General features: G+C 40.2%; 1 protein-coding gene across 1 annotated transcript; it reads right to left on the reverse strand.

Annotated features, from left to right (window-relative positions):
- Positions 1–342: 342 nt before the first annotated feature.
- LOC117230372 (uncharacterized protein PF11_0207) lies at positions 343–13,577 on the reverse strand. The gene is given in 12 exon segments (XM_033487758.1): positions 343–507; positions 509–725; positions 793–987; positions 1,216–1,447; positions 1,524–1,696; positions 2,152–2,585; positions 3,199–3,524; positions 4,151–4,570; positions 4,643–5,676; positions 5,747–6,514; positions 10,204–10,467; positions 12,839–13,577. Coding segments are annotated over 12 exon segments (4,167 nt in total). The 5' UTR covers positions 12,918–13,577; the 3' UTR covers positions 343–482.
- Positions 13,578–18,027: the final 4,450 nt, after the last annotated feature.

Below are 18,027 nucleotides of genomic sequence, written 5' to 3' on the forward strand. Positions count from 1 at the left end.
AGGCTGCTGTTCCGGATAAAATTTTAAGGAACGCCGATGCGACCGACCGTATTAGAAATGTAGCGCGATCACGTGCATGACAGTAGTCTCGTCTCGAAGCTCGTATCCGTTTCGTTTGATGTTAGAAGCTCGAGACGACGACCCTGCGTGCATTCGGTGAACGTCCGCGCTTCATTGCAGTCTTTGTGGTAGATTCAGCGATGAAACGAACTGAACTCGATAGGAACAAGCAAAAAGGAGGTTCTCGAATCAGCATAATAGGCTTGGTCAAGATGGGTACACGATCCAAAACGTGTTAACGACGAATATCGATCGAAACTCTCGCTTCCAAACGACTTCTAACGACTAACGAAAACACGTTTTCTTGAATTGGTTTAGAAACACGTGTAAGTACATAGAATCTACATCAACGAAACGGGTACTCGAATCCCCTAGCGTATGTCGTTTGGAACCAAACTTTTCGATGGACTGTGGATTGTTTTTTAGAGTGTCGTTCGACCTGGGCTGATCTGTGCTCTCGACGCAAGTTTGTCGCAGCCAATCCCGTAGATTCCACGTTCTCTCCATCAGGTTCGAAGAGTTCTTCTCAACGGTACAAACGCTGGTAGTAAAACCGCTATTAGGACCATATTGGGCGATGATGTTTTGCGTGTTGGGTGTCGGTGGTTGCGTTACAGTTAACTGAGACAAGATGTTTGACTGAATATTCGGCGTACCGAATGTTCCTGAAAGAATTTCGCAACTTGAAGAGAAAGTCTTCGTGATATTATGCAAACGAAGATTTATACTCACCTTGTATATTGTTCGATTCGGCTGTAAGGTGGTGGAAACGTAGCCATCGCAAATAAGAATACATCAAAGTCGGCGGCGGTGGTATATTAGTATCCTGGCGTTTATTCAGCACGCCCCAGATCTCACGTATTTCCGAGTTTAGGTTTTCCAGGCTTGCGATGATTTCCGTCGACTCCTGGTAGTGATCCGGTTTGTCTGAGTACGAAGGATCAAGACCACAAGATCGAAAACAAATTCTTGAGTGGAAAGAAATAAACGAAAACAGCGCTTTGATAGACTCGAGGAAAATCATTTAAATCATTTGTGAAAATAACTAATAAAGTGACAAAGAAAAGGAAGGCGATGAAACAATAACTGGTAGCGGAATAGTGAGAAAAAGAGAGAAAGAGAGAGAGAGAGAGAGGGTCCGTTACAGAAACTTACCTATAAACGTGTCCGTTCCCAAATCAGTTGAACTGATACCACTGCTCACGCTAGACATATCGCTCAACGTCAGTTCTTCGTTTTTCGTCGTAGTCGCGTCATTTTCGTTGGTTTTAGCATTAACCACTCTCTCCAGAGATTGCTCCAAGTGCCTTAATTGGATCACTTTCTCACCCAGAAGGCTCTTAGTTCGATGCAAGTTCACTTCCATGTCCGAGAGTTCGCGTTCCTCCTAAAATCCATCGTGCGGATTTAACGCGCAGCTTTTAGAAAATACAGATTGAGAAGCAGGTGTATAAAAATAATACCTGAACTAATTGCTCGAGGGTTGCTCGGACGCTACGTTGTTTCCAAGCCCTCTGCCGTCCCTGGAATACGTTCTCCTGGTGTCTAAGCGCCTCCCGTGCCCTCTTCACTGAATCCCTTTCGACGTGAATTCGGTGTCGAAAGAACTCCAGCTCCGAAGAGGCATTCGCCGGCGCTAAAAAATCGAGCAAAATCCTTTTCGATGTCATCTGACTAGCTCGCACACGCGCGATGTTGGTGAAAGCAGCGTGCAAAGAAAGATGTAACGAAAAAAGAACCAACGAGGACAGACTCGACTCGTGGCGATAGAAAGAAAATAAAAAATCTGGTGGCGCACTTACGAGCAGGTGAAAGAGTACAAGCCGCTAGTTAAAGTAGAGAATGTACAGATGCCTGGGAAAAAACAAATAACAACCGATTCTCAAATATCAGAAATAAACATGGGAGTATTGGGAGTAATCGAGAGAAACAAACGACTAATAAAAAGAAATTCTCATCTACGTTTCGCGCGCGTCAGAAATGGAAGCAAATAAGCGGTGAATTTTTAATTATCCGTTTCTGAAACATTCAGATTGCTAAAAAATGAATATTGTACTAATAACTAGGTGGAAATCTTCTGAAGAAAGTTACCTTTGTCTTGGAAAGGATAACGCAATGTATAGGCCGTTTCGTTGCTTGGCAATTGATCACCGAGATCCTCGAGCTTTTCCAATTGTTTCCTAATGTTCTCGACCGGGTTCTCGAGGTTATTATTATTGTTATTATTGTTGTTTCCGGTGGTAGCGGTAGGTTTCGCGGTGCTGGTTACTTTCTTGCTGATGTTCTTCTTCGTGCTGGTCGTGTTCGCGTTCGTCTCGCTGGCGATGCTAGTGTCGTCAGGTTGGAATCTCACGTTCTTCGCGTTCGACGTAGCTGTGCTCTTCTGAAACCCCGAGTTCGCCTTCTGAACGTTCGGTTCGTTCGGATCGTGTAATTCTTCCGACTGCTCGTTCATGGTCGTCTGAGTCTCGTGCGCTTTAGTGTTCGTCGTCGCCGAGCTCGAGTGCGTGTTTCGTAGTGGAGTACTGCGAGCACGATTTAAGGCCTATAGCCAGACATTAGGACGAATCGTATGAACGTGAGGGAGTACCTTCACAGTTTCTATCTCGCTACGTGAATAATTGAACGAACACCGATGGGTTTAGTTATTTACAAAGAGCGTCGAATTTCATCATCGAGATACGGAAGATATACAACATACAGAAGATATACAACAGATGTGCTTGGTCAAGGTATAGTAAGTGGTATTAACTATGAAGGTACTGGAACTGGTGACAAGGAGAATGGATGTGCAAGAACTTAATACTAATATAGTGAACACTTGATCCAAATATATGAGTAAATATCGTAACACGTAGATAAAAACTGTGCTTCCGACTGATTTGTTAAAGTCATGGCACGTACAAGTAGTTCAGAGCGCGATCCAACGTGTCAACCCTTCGCGATTCAATTCGTTTTTCTGATTTCACGCGCCCTCCTCTTGTATAACGCCGCTACAATGGCGCGACATCCTAAAATATTGCAATGAAATACCGAATATTGCACCAAGTATGTATCTAATTATGTATGTATTACGGGAAAAACACACGGTTGATCGGAAGAAAAACTAGCGAAGCGACAAATCTAAACTCGACTCACTTTTGTTCCGATGACTCGGTTCTGTCGGTTCTCGTTCTCGTTGACGTTGACCTTTCGGTTTCCGAAGCCGTGGTGTATCCCTCCTTCCTTCTGTTCCTCTTGTCGATAACCGAACGAACATCCTTCTTTAATTTCATATATTTCTCCTTCAACGCCATATATTTGTCTTGCAGCAGTCGCTTTTCGCAACGCATTTTCTCGAATTCGATGCTCTCTTGGTGAATAGCTCTTCCTGTCTGTTTCCTCGCTTCTTTTTCTACTTCGCATGAAAAATCGGCACGAATCTCCTCCAAATGTTGCTTATACATCTTGCGAGTGCGATCCTCCTGAAACCGCAACAGCGAATTTTTTCCAGTCACGTGTAATCGCAAATACGTAATGTAACCTTTCTTTCAGCTCTTCGTCTTCCATCGTGTCAAGAATAAGTTGAAGTAGTTCTTTTTTTTTTTAACATACATGTATTACAGGTAATCAGCATGTCGTGTGTGTCTAGGTTAAAGTATAAATGTAAGAGTGCAATTTTGTAATAGTATGCTCTGCAGCTTTATTGCTCTTCGAGTATAATTTTTCAAGATACAACAAGAATTTAGAAGAATCTGTCTTAAAGCTATCTTATAAGGCGTGTTCGAAGCTGGACGGTGTTATACAATCGTGGGTAAAACTGGGAAATTGAATGACATATTTATTTATACCAAAGTAGCTGGTAAGTGGATCGCTTTAATGCCTTCGCAGAAAAAAATTGCGCCTAATGGGTTAACTAATCATTGCATAACATTCATAGTTCGCATCATATACACAATCTAATATCCTTAAGAAACAATGGACATTGGACTAATAACACATTCAATAAGGAAAATAAAAATCTTCGGAAACAAGAAAAGAATGTTGCATACCACGCAACAACAAAGAGTTAAGTTTTTTATTAGAATAACAGACATCGTCAGGTACTCACGTTGATTCTAAAATCGCGTACAATTTCAACCAGACGTTGCTCGTGCTCCTCCGTGATTTTCGAAATATTCTCCCTTTGCTGCTCCCGTACCTGAGAGCGTAATTCGTCAAACTTCTTGTCCAATTCGTTCTGCAAAGCTTTAATTCTCGCAGAGTGTTGTTTAGTCAGTTTGATCTCGTTAAGTTTCGCGAGTTTCTCCTCGTCTAGATCACGTTCGTGTTCGTTCTCCAACTTTCCTATTTCTTGGTTCCGTAGTTCCAGCAGCTCACTCTTTCTCTCGTCGAGTTCCGTCTTCAGATTCGCCAAAATTTCCTGTCTCTCCTTTTCGTAGCAGACTTCCAATTCGGCCTTTACCTTCCTCAAGTTCTCCAGTTTAGCCTCGTCCATTTCGGCAATTAATTTTTGAATCTCCCGCTCCTCCTTAAAAGGTTATAAAAGATAACAAGATGAGATCTAAAATAATAACAGAAGCAGTTTAATATTACAAAATACCTTTTCAACCATCTTCCGCCTCGATTCTTCTAGCTTGTCGTTCATGTTTTTCTCCAGCTGCTTTTTCTGCGCCATGAAATTTTCCTCCAACTCTTTCTTCGTTTGCTCTAATTTATCTTTGTACTCTTTTTGCAAGGCTTCGATGTCCTTTTCGTGTTCTTGACTCAATCTTATTTTCATTTCCTCCAGATTCTTGTCCTGCTCCTGTTTTCCGCCAGCATCACGATAAAGCTTAGGAAAGTCCGAGGTATCATCGTCATCGGTCTGCTCGTTTCGCGAGAAATCTACTTTTGATTTATTCTTCCGGCGCGCGTCGATGTCACTGTAATCGGTTTCGCTTTTCGAGTTCCTGCCTTGTTCCTGTTTCCCAGCAACCTCGTTGCGTTGCTTCTCTACGAGATCGAGTTCGCGATAGATTCTAGGAACGTCCGAGGTATCATCGTCGTCGGTCTGTTCGTTTCGTAAGAAATCCACCTTCGATTTGTACTTTCGACGCGCTTCGGAGTCGCTGTAATCGGTGGTCTCGCTTTTCGAGACCAGATCGATGTTTTTGATTTTGTTAAATTTATTGGTGTACGTGTAGTCCAGGCTGCTCTCCCTCGACAAACTTTCTCCAGATAAACTATCCCTTGTCATCTGCATACGGTGCTCCTTGTCAGAAACGTTCTGCGGAACAAATCTTTTGCGATGCTCGTTCTCGGAAACGTTCCGAACGACGAACCTCTTGCCCACGACTTTCCCATTTTTCTTCGATCCTTCGATTTTCTCTAACGACGAACTCTTCCTGATACCCTCATCGATTTTGTCTTCGGAATCCTCTTTGGTTTCCTCGTTGAATCTTTGACAATTTGTCTTTTGCGACGAAGGAATCCAATCGGCATCTCGATTAGAAAACATCGCGAGCATCTGAGCCTCCTGCTCTTCAGACTCGGATTCCGAATCGTCTTCGGATCTGGAATAGGTGAACCTGATGTCCAATTCCTTTTCTATGTCGAAACGTACGCTTTTCCGCTCTTCGTCCACTGGTCTGTCGTCTATTGATAACCGGTTAAAATTTAATAATCTGTACCAAAACGATAATAATACTATGTATAAGTTTCTTACCATCCTCGGATTGTTTTTCTCTGAGAATCGATTTCAACTTGTCTCCACCGACGTTGCTGCTCTCGTCCGGGATCAGCATGGTCCTGAAATCATCGAGTTTAGCGCCTTCGTGACTAGGTGTAGTGTCCCTGCTTCTGTTGCTCTTCAGAAACATGGTCCCTCCGCCACTTAGAGTGAGTTCCTTTTGTTGACCAAACTGACTCGGGTGCTTCTCCTTATCAAACTTTTCAGACTTCTCTGATCTGGCTAACGTGGTGATGCTGAGTTTATCGATATCTATAATGTTCTCTTCGGAACTAAATCTGCTGGACAACTGTTCCCAGTCTTTTTCGTGCCTCGGACTAAGAGATTCCGATCTCTTTAGCACTTCTTTTAAATCTATCTCTTGCTTTGGAGTACTAACTGCGGTCGTATTGGTGGTTGCGGTTGATGCGATTGTTTCTAGAAGCTTAGGGCACTCGTAGAACCTTGGATCTTGAAATTTGAGGTTGGTGTAATCCCTGGCGGCTCTGTTAGTTGCCAGAGGATTATCTATTTTCGAGTCTTCTCGTTTATACAGCTGTTTGTCTTGGCCCATAGCATCCTTCTTCCTTGCACCATCAATTTTATCCAATTTTTTCAGAGGTGTCAACTTCGTAGGGATCCTAGTAGGTGGGGGAATGGTTTTGACAGATTGTTTTACAGATTCCTTCGACGGAGAGGATTCCTTGGGCAGAGTTGCTTCCTCGTGAGACTCGAAATCCTTCGCTGTTGTTTTCGAGTCCTCTTCTATCGATCAGAAAACACACTTTATATAGCTTCCTAACGCTGTTTCGCTATGTTGTTGGGAGAGAAAAAGCTCAAAAGAGGCAAGAATCGATACTCGTTCCACAGATCAGAGAAAACGCGCGTAAACTTTTCCACGCTTACGATGACCCTCTCGAGTGAAAAGAGGCGACAGTGTCAACGTTCTCTCGCGAGCGAGTCAACGTCTGTTTTCTCTTTTCCTTTCACTCTTCTTTTTTACACTCGCCAAAAGAGCAGAGAGGGATGAGCGATGAAATGGATAAGAAAATATGTTTAAAAGCTCAAAAGTGCGCGAAAGCGACTATTATGTGACAATGAAAAATACAGTTGTCCCGTTTAAAACGACCTGCATATTTTTCAAGCGCGATTTTTTTTTCTTTTTAACGATTTCGTGCCTCCTTTTATTCATCACAAAAGAAAATAAATCTTTTCCAACCGAACTATATACAGCGTCGGATTTGTTACATCGATTCATGAGACTTTTGTAGAGGCAAAACATGTCATATCGCCTTTGACACTTGCAAAACAGATGTACATGGAAATGAATATCGTATCAGTCGCAGCGAGGCAAAGTAGATAAGAAATAGATCCATGCATATACATTACAGCATCGATATACGATGACCTGTGTAACAAGTGATACGATCAAGAGCTAAGTACATACTTAGGTACATAAAGAGTCTGTTTTACAATCTCGAATTACATTTTCTAGAACAATGACATTTATCTCATTAGGGTATATACCCCCTATCTAAATAAACATTAAAATTTCTCCATCACACAATCGTAATTTTTTACTTTTGTGTATCACTAAGTGTGATTTTTGTAGAATATCGATAAAATTGATTTTCAAAGAATTTTATTGTAAAATCATATTTGAAAATAATCCATCGCGAATCTTGTTTCCTGTTGAATTCATTGTGGCGTAGGGAGGATGTTACTTCGTAAACAACCACCGAGAATACACGATGGGGGAAAATTTTAAAAACTTCACCCTTTATACTAGCATGCCTTTAATCTTCCACTGTTTCCGGTGTAAAAAAAAAGAAGAATATCAAAGGGAAAGGACTACCAACAAATATTGACTTTTCGCGCCCGTGCAGCTCTCTCCAGGCCACAAAAGCCACAGCGTGTTGAACTTGAGACAATGCTTTCTATTTCTGACTAAGTATGGGCGATACACTGTAATTGAATGATAATCTTTCGAGTAAAGGGACACGTTGCACGGTATTGCATCAAATGTTTATCGCGTGCGCCGTAAAACAGTAGTTCAAAGCTCATATCGAATCGTTGCTGTTTCATTGCCAAAGAGAAGTTTCGTAAAATTAGAGTTCGTCCTAAGGAAGCTGAACGAACAAGGAGAACGACGATAATTTCACGTGAACGCTAATTGGCTTGCATCCCTTTGGGCCGTGACTGTGTCAGCAGCTGTGGAGCAACAGCCGGTAAGAAGTGTCCGCAATACCAGCCGAACAATTCGCGTTCGATGGACGGGGACGCGATAATTGGACGGATCGACGTTCAAGCAACTATTACGTACTTGCACGAGCAAGTGCACCAACGCGCGAGTGCCTTGATGAATATGTCGTACACTAAGGACCGGCACGTAAGAGTTTCAAGGGTCCTTTATGCAGCTAGCAGCGCGTCCACGCGCACAGCAGTTCCATCCAGTTGGAGAAATCGCGCGACAAATTCAATCGTGTATAACTTTATTGTACCCGAACCGATTACAACAAATAGCTTTTAACCTCGGTTCACTGACTGTGTCTCGTTTTATACGAAAACAATCGTTAGATTTTAGTTACACGCTAGAGATAGCCTTTCGGCGATGAACCTTGACATAGAAGTAATGTTGTAATTAATTTACACTGTACAAATGATAATCTTGTTTCTTATATAAAAGCAACGGAAGAGTCGGATAAGATAAGATTAACGTTACCGCAATCAGTACCGTGTTCGTCAATAATTAATAAACGAAGCGAGTCAATCTCTCGATTCTATCGCATGACACGCACGCGAATCGAAAGGTTACTGTTAGGGAAGTGATACATTTATACTGTACATGAGAGTGTGTGTGTAAGGGTTAGAGGGCGTCAAGGTCTTAGTGGAGACAAAAGACTGTTGCCAGATGTTAGAAGAATCGAGGATAGTTGGTTGGCGACCAGCGTGCGTGCAAGACGTTCTTCAGAGAGTAATATAGTTGTATAACTGTTGTGTGGGAAATATAGTCAATTATTTGTATTCCCAAATCCTCGAATTTCCTTAACAGTTACATAAAACTTGAATGCCGTACTGACTTACATACATACTTAGCAGTAAACTACTCGGCGTTACGTAAAAAACTCGAGTCAATAAGTAGAGACTATTTCGTTGTCGGAGATCTGCGGTCATTGAAAAAGAAAACAAAGTGGTCTGTAATTGTACGAACTCGATGCTTCAAGGTCGAACGCAAGAAAATATCTTCACTTTACGTAATTGATATGAATCGCCTGAGTGTCGCGTATCCGAATACGATCGACTATCAAGCTTCAATCCGAGATTAAAAAAATCCAGATGCGTGATCGCTGATGAATATTAAAAGATAAAGCCAAAGCTGAAAAGCCTAAAAATACAAGTTTACTAGTTGAAGAAAAGCCAGCTTGGGTTTCGATTGACAAACGAGTCCTTGTCGTTTGGATATAGGAGTTTGGCAATGCGAGTTGACAACACGATGTAGAGTACTATAGTGGGAGACGCGTAGAGCGATAATTGCCGAGATTTTGGCAATCGAATCGTAGAAAACACATGTCTTTGAAACATATGCCGTCTAGTAATTGTATTGGAGACAGCTGTTACTTTTCCAATGATTTAAAGATTTAACGACACAAAAATCACGTCCAATCACGGGCATACGTCCAATTTCGATGATTAAAAATAAGGAAACAACGATTATGCGATATTCGAGCAAGTACGATTATCTTATCTTGTTTACTGGTATTCCCGCCGATAAGTTGTTCGAATACGAAAGATATCAAACTGATGAATGCAAATTCTATTATCAAAATGTTATGTTATCTATTGAAAGTCAGATTTGAAAAGTCTCGATAAACTATAGAGTCGTCGATTTCGATACTCAGAAACGAATATTGAACAAAATAATAAGAGAACGATTAGTAACCTTTATCCCTTCGGGTGCCAGGTTTAACCCTTTGCACGACTACTTCTTACTGCATTGTCTGGCATAAGATGCAAAGAAAAATGATCATGCCATTAAGATTCAATGATACGTATATTATACTTTATTTATATACCATCATCTACATACATGTACAAAACGCGAAGATACGTGGTTCAATAAATAATCTACCCTCGTTTGGAGTAGCAGCGGTCGGTGAATAAAAAAATATTACATCGTGTGTCATTTGTAATCAGTCTTCTCATCAATTATATACGTTCTACAAATCTATATGTATCGATCGCAGAATAGGACAAATACAAACGTGCGATTGGACTATATCATTCACGATCTACCCTCTATCGACTATATGTGTACCAATAAAAAGGTGGATGATGCATCGATTAATCAGTCTTTGACTCTGTTAAACGCTAAGTGCAGCCAAGTGATAACAGTCCAAGTGCAAAGGGTTAATCCTATATTTTCCATTCAGCCGTAATGACGAGGCAATCCGTACCAACGCTGATTTGCCTGGTGTTATCAGGTTTAGCGTTGCCAGCCCTGGCCTGCTCGACCATCTCCTTGTAGACTGCGTCCAGAGGATGTTGCCAGGTGGTAATTCCAGTGGAAGCCTGATAGTAGTACCAAGCGCCGCTGGTTTCGTGGAAGCATGGTAACCATCCCTTCGGGAGGGCCGCCATCAGGCCCTCCCGAGCCAAATTCAGGAGGTGTGGTTCTGTTTCCGGATCGATTCCCAAGCGCCTCGCATATTCGAGCACCTCTGAAAAAGCATACGTGCACCATTAGCTGATTACAAACAGGGCGGTGGACCGTTAGCTTCTTTCGGTATGCATGGGCATTAATTTGCCTGGAAACGCGTGTGTCGAACAAAACATCGAACAAGGTCAAGGATTTGCGAGGGAATGAAGATGAGCGAAAAATAAAGAAATTCTTCGCTCGTTGTTTCCATGAGAACGTCGTTACATTTTTCCGAGTATCTTTAACGCAACAAAACTCTATGAGAATAAAGCTTTTTATACCTTGACAGAGGACAGAATTTAAAAACTATCGGATACTGTAAATATTCTTGTCGATAAGTAACGAAGAAAGTATTAATAAGCTTAGTTAAAACAAGCAATTTCAAGGTTCTCTGGGTCAGCGTATGTAAAGCGTAACGGCGTTCATCGATTGTAAGCCAGGTGGAAGTACACGTGGTAATATGGAACTATTCCACTAGAAAAAAGGGATCCCAAAAATGTTTACGCGTCGTATGTACATTCTATTAACATTTATCTACGATATTAAAATTAATACGTTTCGATGTAACTACATATAAATTAAAAGCTTATTATCAGGGCAGTAATTGGCATATCAAAGTGCAAACAAATTAACGATAACGCTAAAAATTCGTCGATCCGAGTTCTCACTGTCTGAGTAAATTTTGACATTGAGTCAGTCACTTGTGTATACAGGTAAAACACTTCAAATGAAATGCGTACAACATGGCCCGATATAGACACGAAAGCACGTTTATGAAAGAATAAATCCATTATTGTTAGCGTTAAATCTACCACTCTATTAAACAGCTCATTAGTTACGTCATAGACAGATACGGCTATTTGCTTCTCGTTAAAAATAATCTATGTTTGCAATCTATCAAAAGCAAGAACTCGCATCAGCAAACATCGATTTCGATTATTGGTTTCCATCGACGATGGGAAGAGTTACCTATTCCTATTAATTTCTCCATCTTTATTTGCATCGAGCATCCGCTCGCGATTCTTTCACGCGAAAATGTATTCTAGTAATTGTGAAATCACGATCAGAAGCCGTATGCATCGGCGGAAGTACCGATAACGTCTAATATCGAATACGCAATTAATGGCAAAGTCGCCGAATAAAGAAAAAAATGTATCTTCAATTATACAACCTGAGTGCTTTGCATCTTCTTAGAAAATTCAAATCGACAGACAGCGTTACAAAAAGGGCCGATTAAAAATTCCATCATGGAAGTCTTTGACAGGTGGCTCCGGGTACAGGGGAAACCGCCACATCTGTCTTTCTTGCGGTGGCGAAAATTTCGTAGCCATAACAGTAACAAATCACGAGAATTTCATGGAACTTCGGTAGATAATCGACAGAAATAAGGTCGTAGGATGAATTCTACTTATGAATTTCGTCCATTTGGAGAATTTTGCCCTGCGTAAACTAACCAGAAGTATAGATAGCAAGAGGGGAGGTCCTCGAGGCTTATGACAAAACTTTCGCCGCACTGCGGATTCTATTGATTTTCCTCGCCATGCTAGGGTACGAGCTCAGTGTTCCCGTCCTACCAGGGTGTAAATAAACAAGGAAACTCACCGCCGAAACTATTCGACCTTCTCTCACTTTATCTGTGATCTTTTACATTTTAATCTCGTCGTGATGATTTTTTACCTCCTTTATCCACTTATTATTTCTCGAATGGATTTGACCTTTTTTCTTTTAGGTGTAATCCAGTTTTAAGTAACTATTGCTTTTCTTTTTTTTGCACTTTCTTCGATCGAAAAATGAACGCGAAGAAATCGTAAATTTGGCATAGAAGGATAGTATATCTAAGTGCGTATTTCAAAATTTATGTTTGCGGAATGGACGTAAAAATCAAACGAAGCACATCAAAATGACATCGCCTCTTGATATTTTAATGAAAAACAAAGTTGTTGTCGGTTGGTTTAAACTGCGAACAATTATAAGATTATTTCTCAACGTTTCTTGTTCTACAACGTATCGTTGAATATGAATAATCAAATATTTAATGCAGGTTATTCAATCTTTGGTTAGGCTAATTAACTATTTCATGGTCTGATTCGCTGATAGTCCCGGGAAACTAGATAAAGGATGAAATAAATATTCCATCGAGTCAGTGATTACCGAATCACCGTCGTTTCCAAGGATTAACGAGAGAGAAAAAGCGAGAGAGAGAGAGAGAGAGAGAGAAAGAGAGAGGGAGAGAGAGAGAGAGAGAGTGAAAGGGAGTCAGAAGTGTGAATAACAGCCGATGGCGAGCGAAGAAAACCACCCCGTGCTACATCGATCGAGAGCGTCAAGGAGGAAGAACGGAAAAGTAAAAACTAGCATACAGTCATCGAGTAAATTCGCGGATTTACACGTACCTTCGTCTGACGGATGCGAGGTGCCGTCGAAGATCTCCTTGCACACGATTGTGGCTGCGCTTTCCTGAGAAATACTCATGCTAGCACGAACAGCCGTGTCCCAAGTGCAGGAGATTCACATAACACGTCAAACGCGGACGTGCTTGGACCGCGGACAATACACCGAGTAGTCGCGTGGGCCGATGAACGTCATTTTCCGTAACGACGACGCGTGCACGCCAGGCTTTCGCTCCGTTGACGAGGCCTGTCCGACGACAGTCAACGTTCAATTCGACTTGAACGTAGGCGGTGGAAGGAGGAGCGAACACGAAGCGTACAGCGCCCCCGGTAGTCTGACCTCGAACTAGGCCAATGATAAGGAAACGAGTTACAGCCGGCGGCAACTGTCTTATCGATTAACCGAAACCCAGCGGCGATATTGTTCTTGTTGGCACCACCGCGCGGGAAACACCTCGAGCCAGCTGTCCAACTTGCACTCTGACTTTTTTTCCTTTTCGCTTCTTTTTCTCATTCTAGGTTGATTCGCGTCATGGAGAATTGGAGTGGAACGCGTCACTTTTGTGCAACCTATAGAATGGACCGTTGTGATGGAAATGACCTCGCCGTTGCGGACGCCACTTCGACCGTACTTACATACCTTCGTGCTTCAACTTCTTAAAGAAAATGAATCTGAATGAAGCTTGCTCTTATAATACCTTGATGGACTGTTCTAAATAAGTTTACGGATGCGAGTTTAAATCTCTCGCGTGTTTCGCGATGCTATATCTTCGGAGCTGGATGAATTTGATGAATTTGATGAATTCGTAAGTAGAAGAATACCTGAACGTCTTTCTCTAACTAAAGAACCATGGTCATTCTCCTCCATTTTGAAATATGTTAATGTAGTGACACATATACTGCGCAATATTTCAATATTTGATGAATAGAATACGGATATAAACATGTATGTACTTATTTATGAGGGAATGAATAACTCATTACGATCCTGACATCTTAAACGTAGTCGATTGTTCTTAGAAATGGTATACGTATTTATAGAAAATATATGACCCGTGATTTATTCCTTCAGTCCTTTTTATAAAGAATTTTTAATCTTTATACTGGTATACGACGAGAGCTTAGTTTAAAAATGGTATTATGAGTGTAATAATAAAAGATATAGCTCAGCAAACGTAAATAGAGTCTGTTTTTTTACAAAGTAAAAAATGTATTTGGAAACAACTATTTTTAGACATCTATTTTTCATATATCTGCATTAATTTTAAAATATGCGATCTTTTATATTTTATCGATCATCGTGCAAAGTCTAAAAACTAGTGAGAACGATCGTGGCGCCAATGTAGCAGGCGTCGAATCTCATGGTGAATTTCTAGAAGATAACAGTTTTCTTCTTTGCCGATAATTTCTAGTGCCTTTGGTTATCAAAGGATGAAGAAGTTTCCCCTAGATTATTCGTACATTTTTAAACAAAGAAAAAAGTTCGATTAGATTGTCAAAACATAATCAGGTTGATTATTTTTTATATGTCGTATCGATATCGTGGTTGCATAACTTGTATAAGTTGCAAAATATTAAGCAAGAAAATCACTACATTTGGCTGTCCTCAGTAGAGATGGCGCCAATATATGCTTAACTTCCTCAAAAATTAATTTCTGCAATAAACTACTAACGGGTTTCTGACAAATTAATTTATTGCTAAATGAACAAATTCTGTAAATGACGTCGAACCTCAATAACTTTCGTCGAATGAGTATTTAATTTTTATACATTTTGGACCATTAACTGTTTGGATTTACATATTCATTATGCGATACTATACTTCAATTTTGTTATATGAAGTGCTAAAATATTTTTTACAATTCCAAATTATTCTAAAAGTATTAAAATTTTGGAAAAATGAATGTACTTTGACTTAAAACTTTACAATGCAAATTGCAGCTTGTTATCAAGTATTACCTATTAGTTCTTTCGGATTTGAATCTTTAAACTAGTTCCAAAAGTAGAAAGTGTAATACACTTAGATTTGAAACACTATATTGAAATACTATTATTTTAAATCAAGCAGTACATCAACGTTCTACAATTCAACAGTTTGAGACTTCGAAAAGAATAAAATTTACGAAAATTAGCGATTCTAAATATCAGTAATAAATTCGTCATGACTAAAAATAGATAGTTTTGCCATTGAAAGTGTAAGCTTTGCGTTTCGTTGATTAATCTAATAAATCGAGAATATGCAATTACAACCAAAATCAACTCGCAATACAGCGAAAAATTCTTTCACCTAGTGAAATAGAATCAACATATATAAATTACGATCATTAAAGTTACTTTTTCGAAAGCGAACAACAACTTCACTTTTTAGAAGTGGAAATATTTCTTTTAACAGAAACAATATTGTATTTAGCTTGCAATCAAACTTGAGTACCTGGAACAATATTTGTTGCAGCACAATCAAAGATACTACGATTACGAGTGAATCCTACTTTGCACGTAGCGAAATAAGAAACAGTGAAATAAAATAAGATGGTGTAAGGAGTGGAACGGTGAATTTGTTGAGACGCGGATCATTTTGGACAAAATCGACATTTCTTGACTCGAAGAAATGCTTCAAGGATGCATTTGTTCGCTGGAAGACTGGTATTTTCAATATCTTCTCCCATTTCGCCGTGGTACCAGTTACACGAGAAACCTGTCGCGTTTCCAGCAACAGCGAAAATAATGATCGGCCATCGATTGGGACATTTAAATTTCACGCTCTATAGAAAACAACGAGGACCGCCGAATCATGGTGTTAACGTTAACGACACCAGGTTTCGGGCGCCGTTTCGTCAAACGCGAAAATTAAATGATAATGATATCCTACAACGACGCTGAGCGAAATACTTGCGGCCTCGAGTCGAGAACATTTATTTTTTTCCTCTCTCTTTGGCCATTCTCGTCATTCTTTTTCTTTCTCTCTTAGCCTTAGTCTTCGCATCTCTTTCCCCTTTTTTCCATACTTTCGTCTCTGTTCGTCCTCCGTTCCTTTCCCCGCACAGTGCATTTTTTGTTCTGTAAAAATCCTCGTTAACTCGAATCACGACTCTCGCGTATTATACGTGTAGAGTCGGTACCGACTCTCCTCCACTTTTCCCGGGCTAAATAAATCGTTAGAGGTGGCTTGGTAACCGAGCACGGGCTAATGGCGTTCTTTTTATTATTCTTCTCAGTGTTCCTGGTGAATCGTAGGCTTAATCAACGTTCGAAGACGTAGAAACCGTCAACGGATGGCATCATCGAATGTTTAATTGACAGGCTTCCGTGATAGACCGGGCTCAAACGTGGCACTTGCCTTCGCCGGATTTTGCCGGGGAACAAACAAAATGGCTGAAATATATACCTCAATGGGGAAATATTCGTTTGGTTGGCGATGAAAGCCATATTTTTTTCTCGGTAATTTGACATCGATAGAAAAATGCAATGCATGAATTAAAAAATTCAAAATGATATTACGAAATCGATCGATGAAATTGAATAATATCTCATTGATGAAATATTATGTCACGATTAAATGATATTATGGTACAGAGAAACCGTAATAAGTTAAGTTGCTTTTTAAACAACATTTCCTTTTCAAGGTTTTTGTCGAGAGGAACCAAGTAAGATCAATGTAACAAAAAGATCATTTTGGTGTCTCTAAATCGCGGCTCGACGTAAAAAAATTACAATAGAACGAGCAAACCGATGAAGGTATAGAAAATCCGTTACGTAGCCATCATGGGAAAACGTAACAACCGAAAAATCACGTACATTACCCGGGACAATAAATTCTATTGGTTCTTAAACCCTCGAACTCGCGCCGGGGAATCCCCTAATCTGACCTAACACCGTAATGTCGTTACCTTGTTAAAATAAATGTCACAGCAGGAGGGTTGCTCGGGGCTGGGCAGTCGATCCACAAAAGACCAACCCCTAAAAATTGGGCCAACGTCCGCTCCGTTCAAAATGGTGGACCAATGCGCCGCTTGAGAAAGCAGAAAGGCACAAAAGAAATGACGTTCGACTGACTGCAATCTTTCTCGGCAATGGCCGATTGCAACCTAACCCCGACGACTCGTTTCGTTGAAAGACGAGATAATCGGGTGTTGATGAAGTGGAACCGTACGATTCACGTTTGTAACAGACTTGGCGATTGCGATCTTACGGCTCGTTTGGAGAACATCGTCCTTTTCATGTGACAGAAACTTCTATTGATGCAAACAACGTGCTTTAAAGTATGTAATCTTTTCAATTCGGTTTTCAATGTGTGTAGCTCAACTTTACATATAGATAATTCGAAATAGCTGTTAACATTTTTACAGTCTTAATGCCAGCAATTGATTTTCCTTGCACGAACCTATTAAAAATAAATTTCTCACCAGCGTTATGGATTATTGATTAGCAAATTATATATGTATTTGAATGATTCTGATAACTTCTGAAGAAACATCTCTTTCCTACTTGTGAATTATTATTAATTATTTTTATATACATCGGTGAATAAGTCGTACGTGTTCTATGGAAAACTTAAATGATTAGAAACTAGACAACATTTCATGGAAATCATAATGAAAAGCAAGGTTATTAAATTAAGAAAAATATAGAGCTATTACATCGAATCCTGGATCGCAGAATCATAGGTGGTAAAATATCCAACAGGTCGGATCTTACAAATGAACGTTACACGATAAATTAAAGTCATGGAGGTTCTGTATCACGGAAAATGTTGAAAATGCTTGTAGCTACATATTTTGCCAAAGGCCTAAAAGTAGAGAGGAAATGCGCCATTGCGACGGCAAGCAACTTTCGTATCTGTTATTCCTTAAATCATTCCATTCCCTTTGCAATCTCTGTATGAATAAAAATATATATAACAGAAATTTTCAGCTAGCCAACGAAAATGTAAATAATTGTTATTTTCAAGATAGCAACCGCAGAAGTTTTTCATAAAGTATTCGTTATTCCGTGCATTGTGTGCGAGCTTTCTATTCTTCGAGTAGAAAATACTGTTTAGCAAATTCATCCGCCGTGTGTTTTCATGGCTTTAACAACGTGAGCCGATGATTATCGACGATGACAGTTTTCACGGTTTCGAATAATAACGCAATTCTTCGTCATCCGGTTGTGAGATGTTTATCCGAAATCTACGTGCACCTGGTAACAGATGT

The sequence above is a fragment of the Bombus vosnesenskii genome, unplaced genomic scaffold (assembly GCF_011952255.1).
Source record: "Bombus vosnesenskii isolate JDL3184/JDL3185 unplaced genomic scaffold, Bvos_JDL3184-5_v1.1 scf7180000013266, whole genome shotgun sequence".
Lineage (NCBI taxonomy): Eukaryota > Metazoa > Arthropoda > Insecta > Hymenoptera > Apidae > Bombus > Bombus vosnesenskii.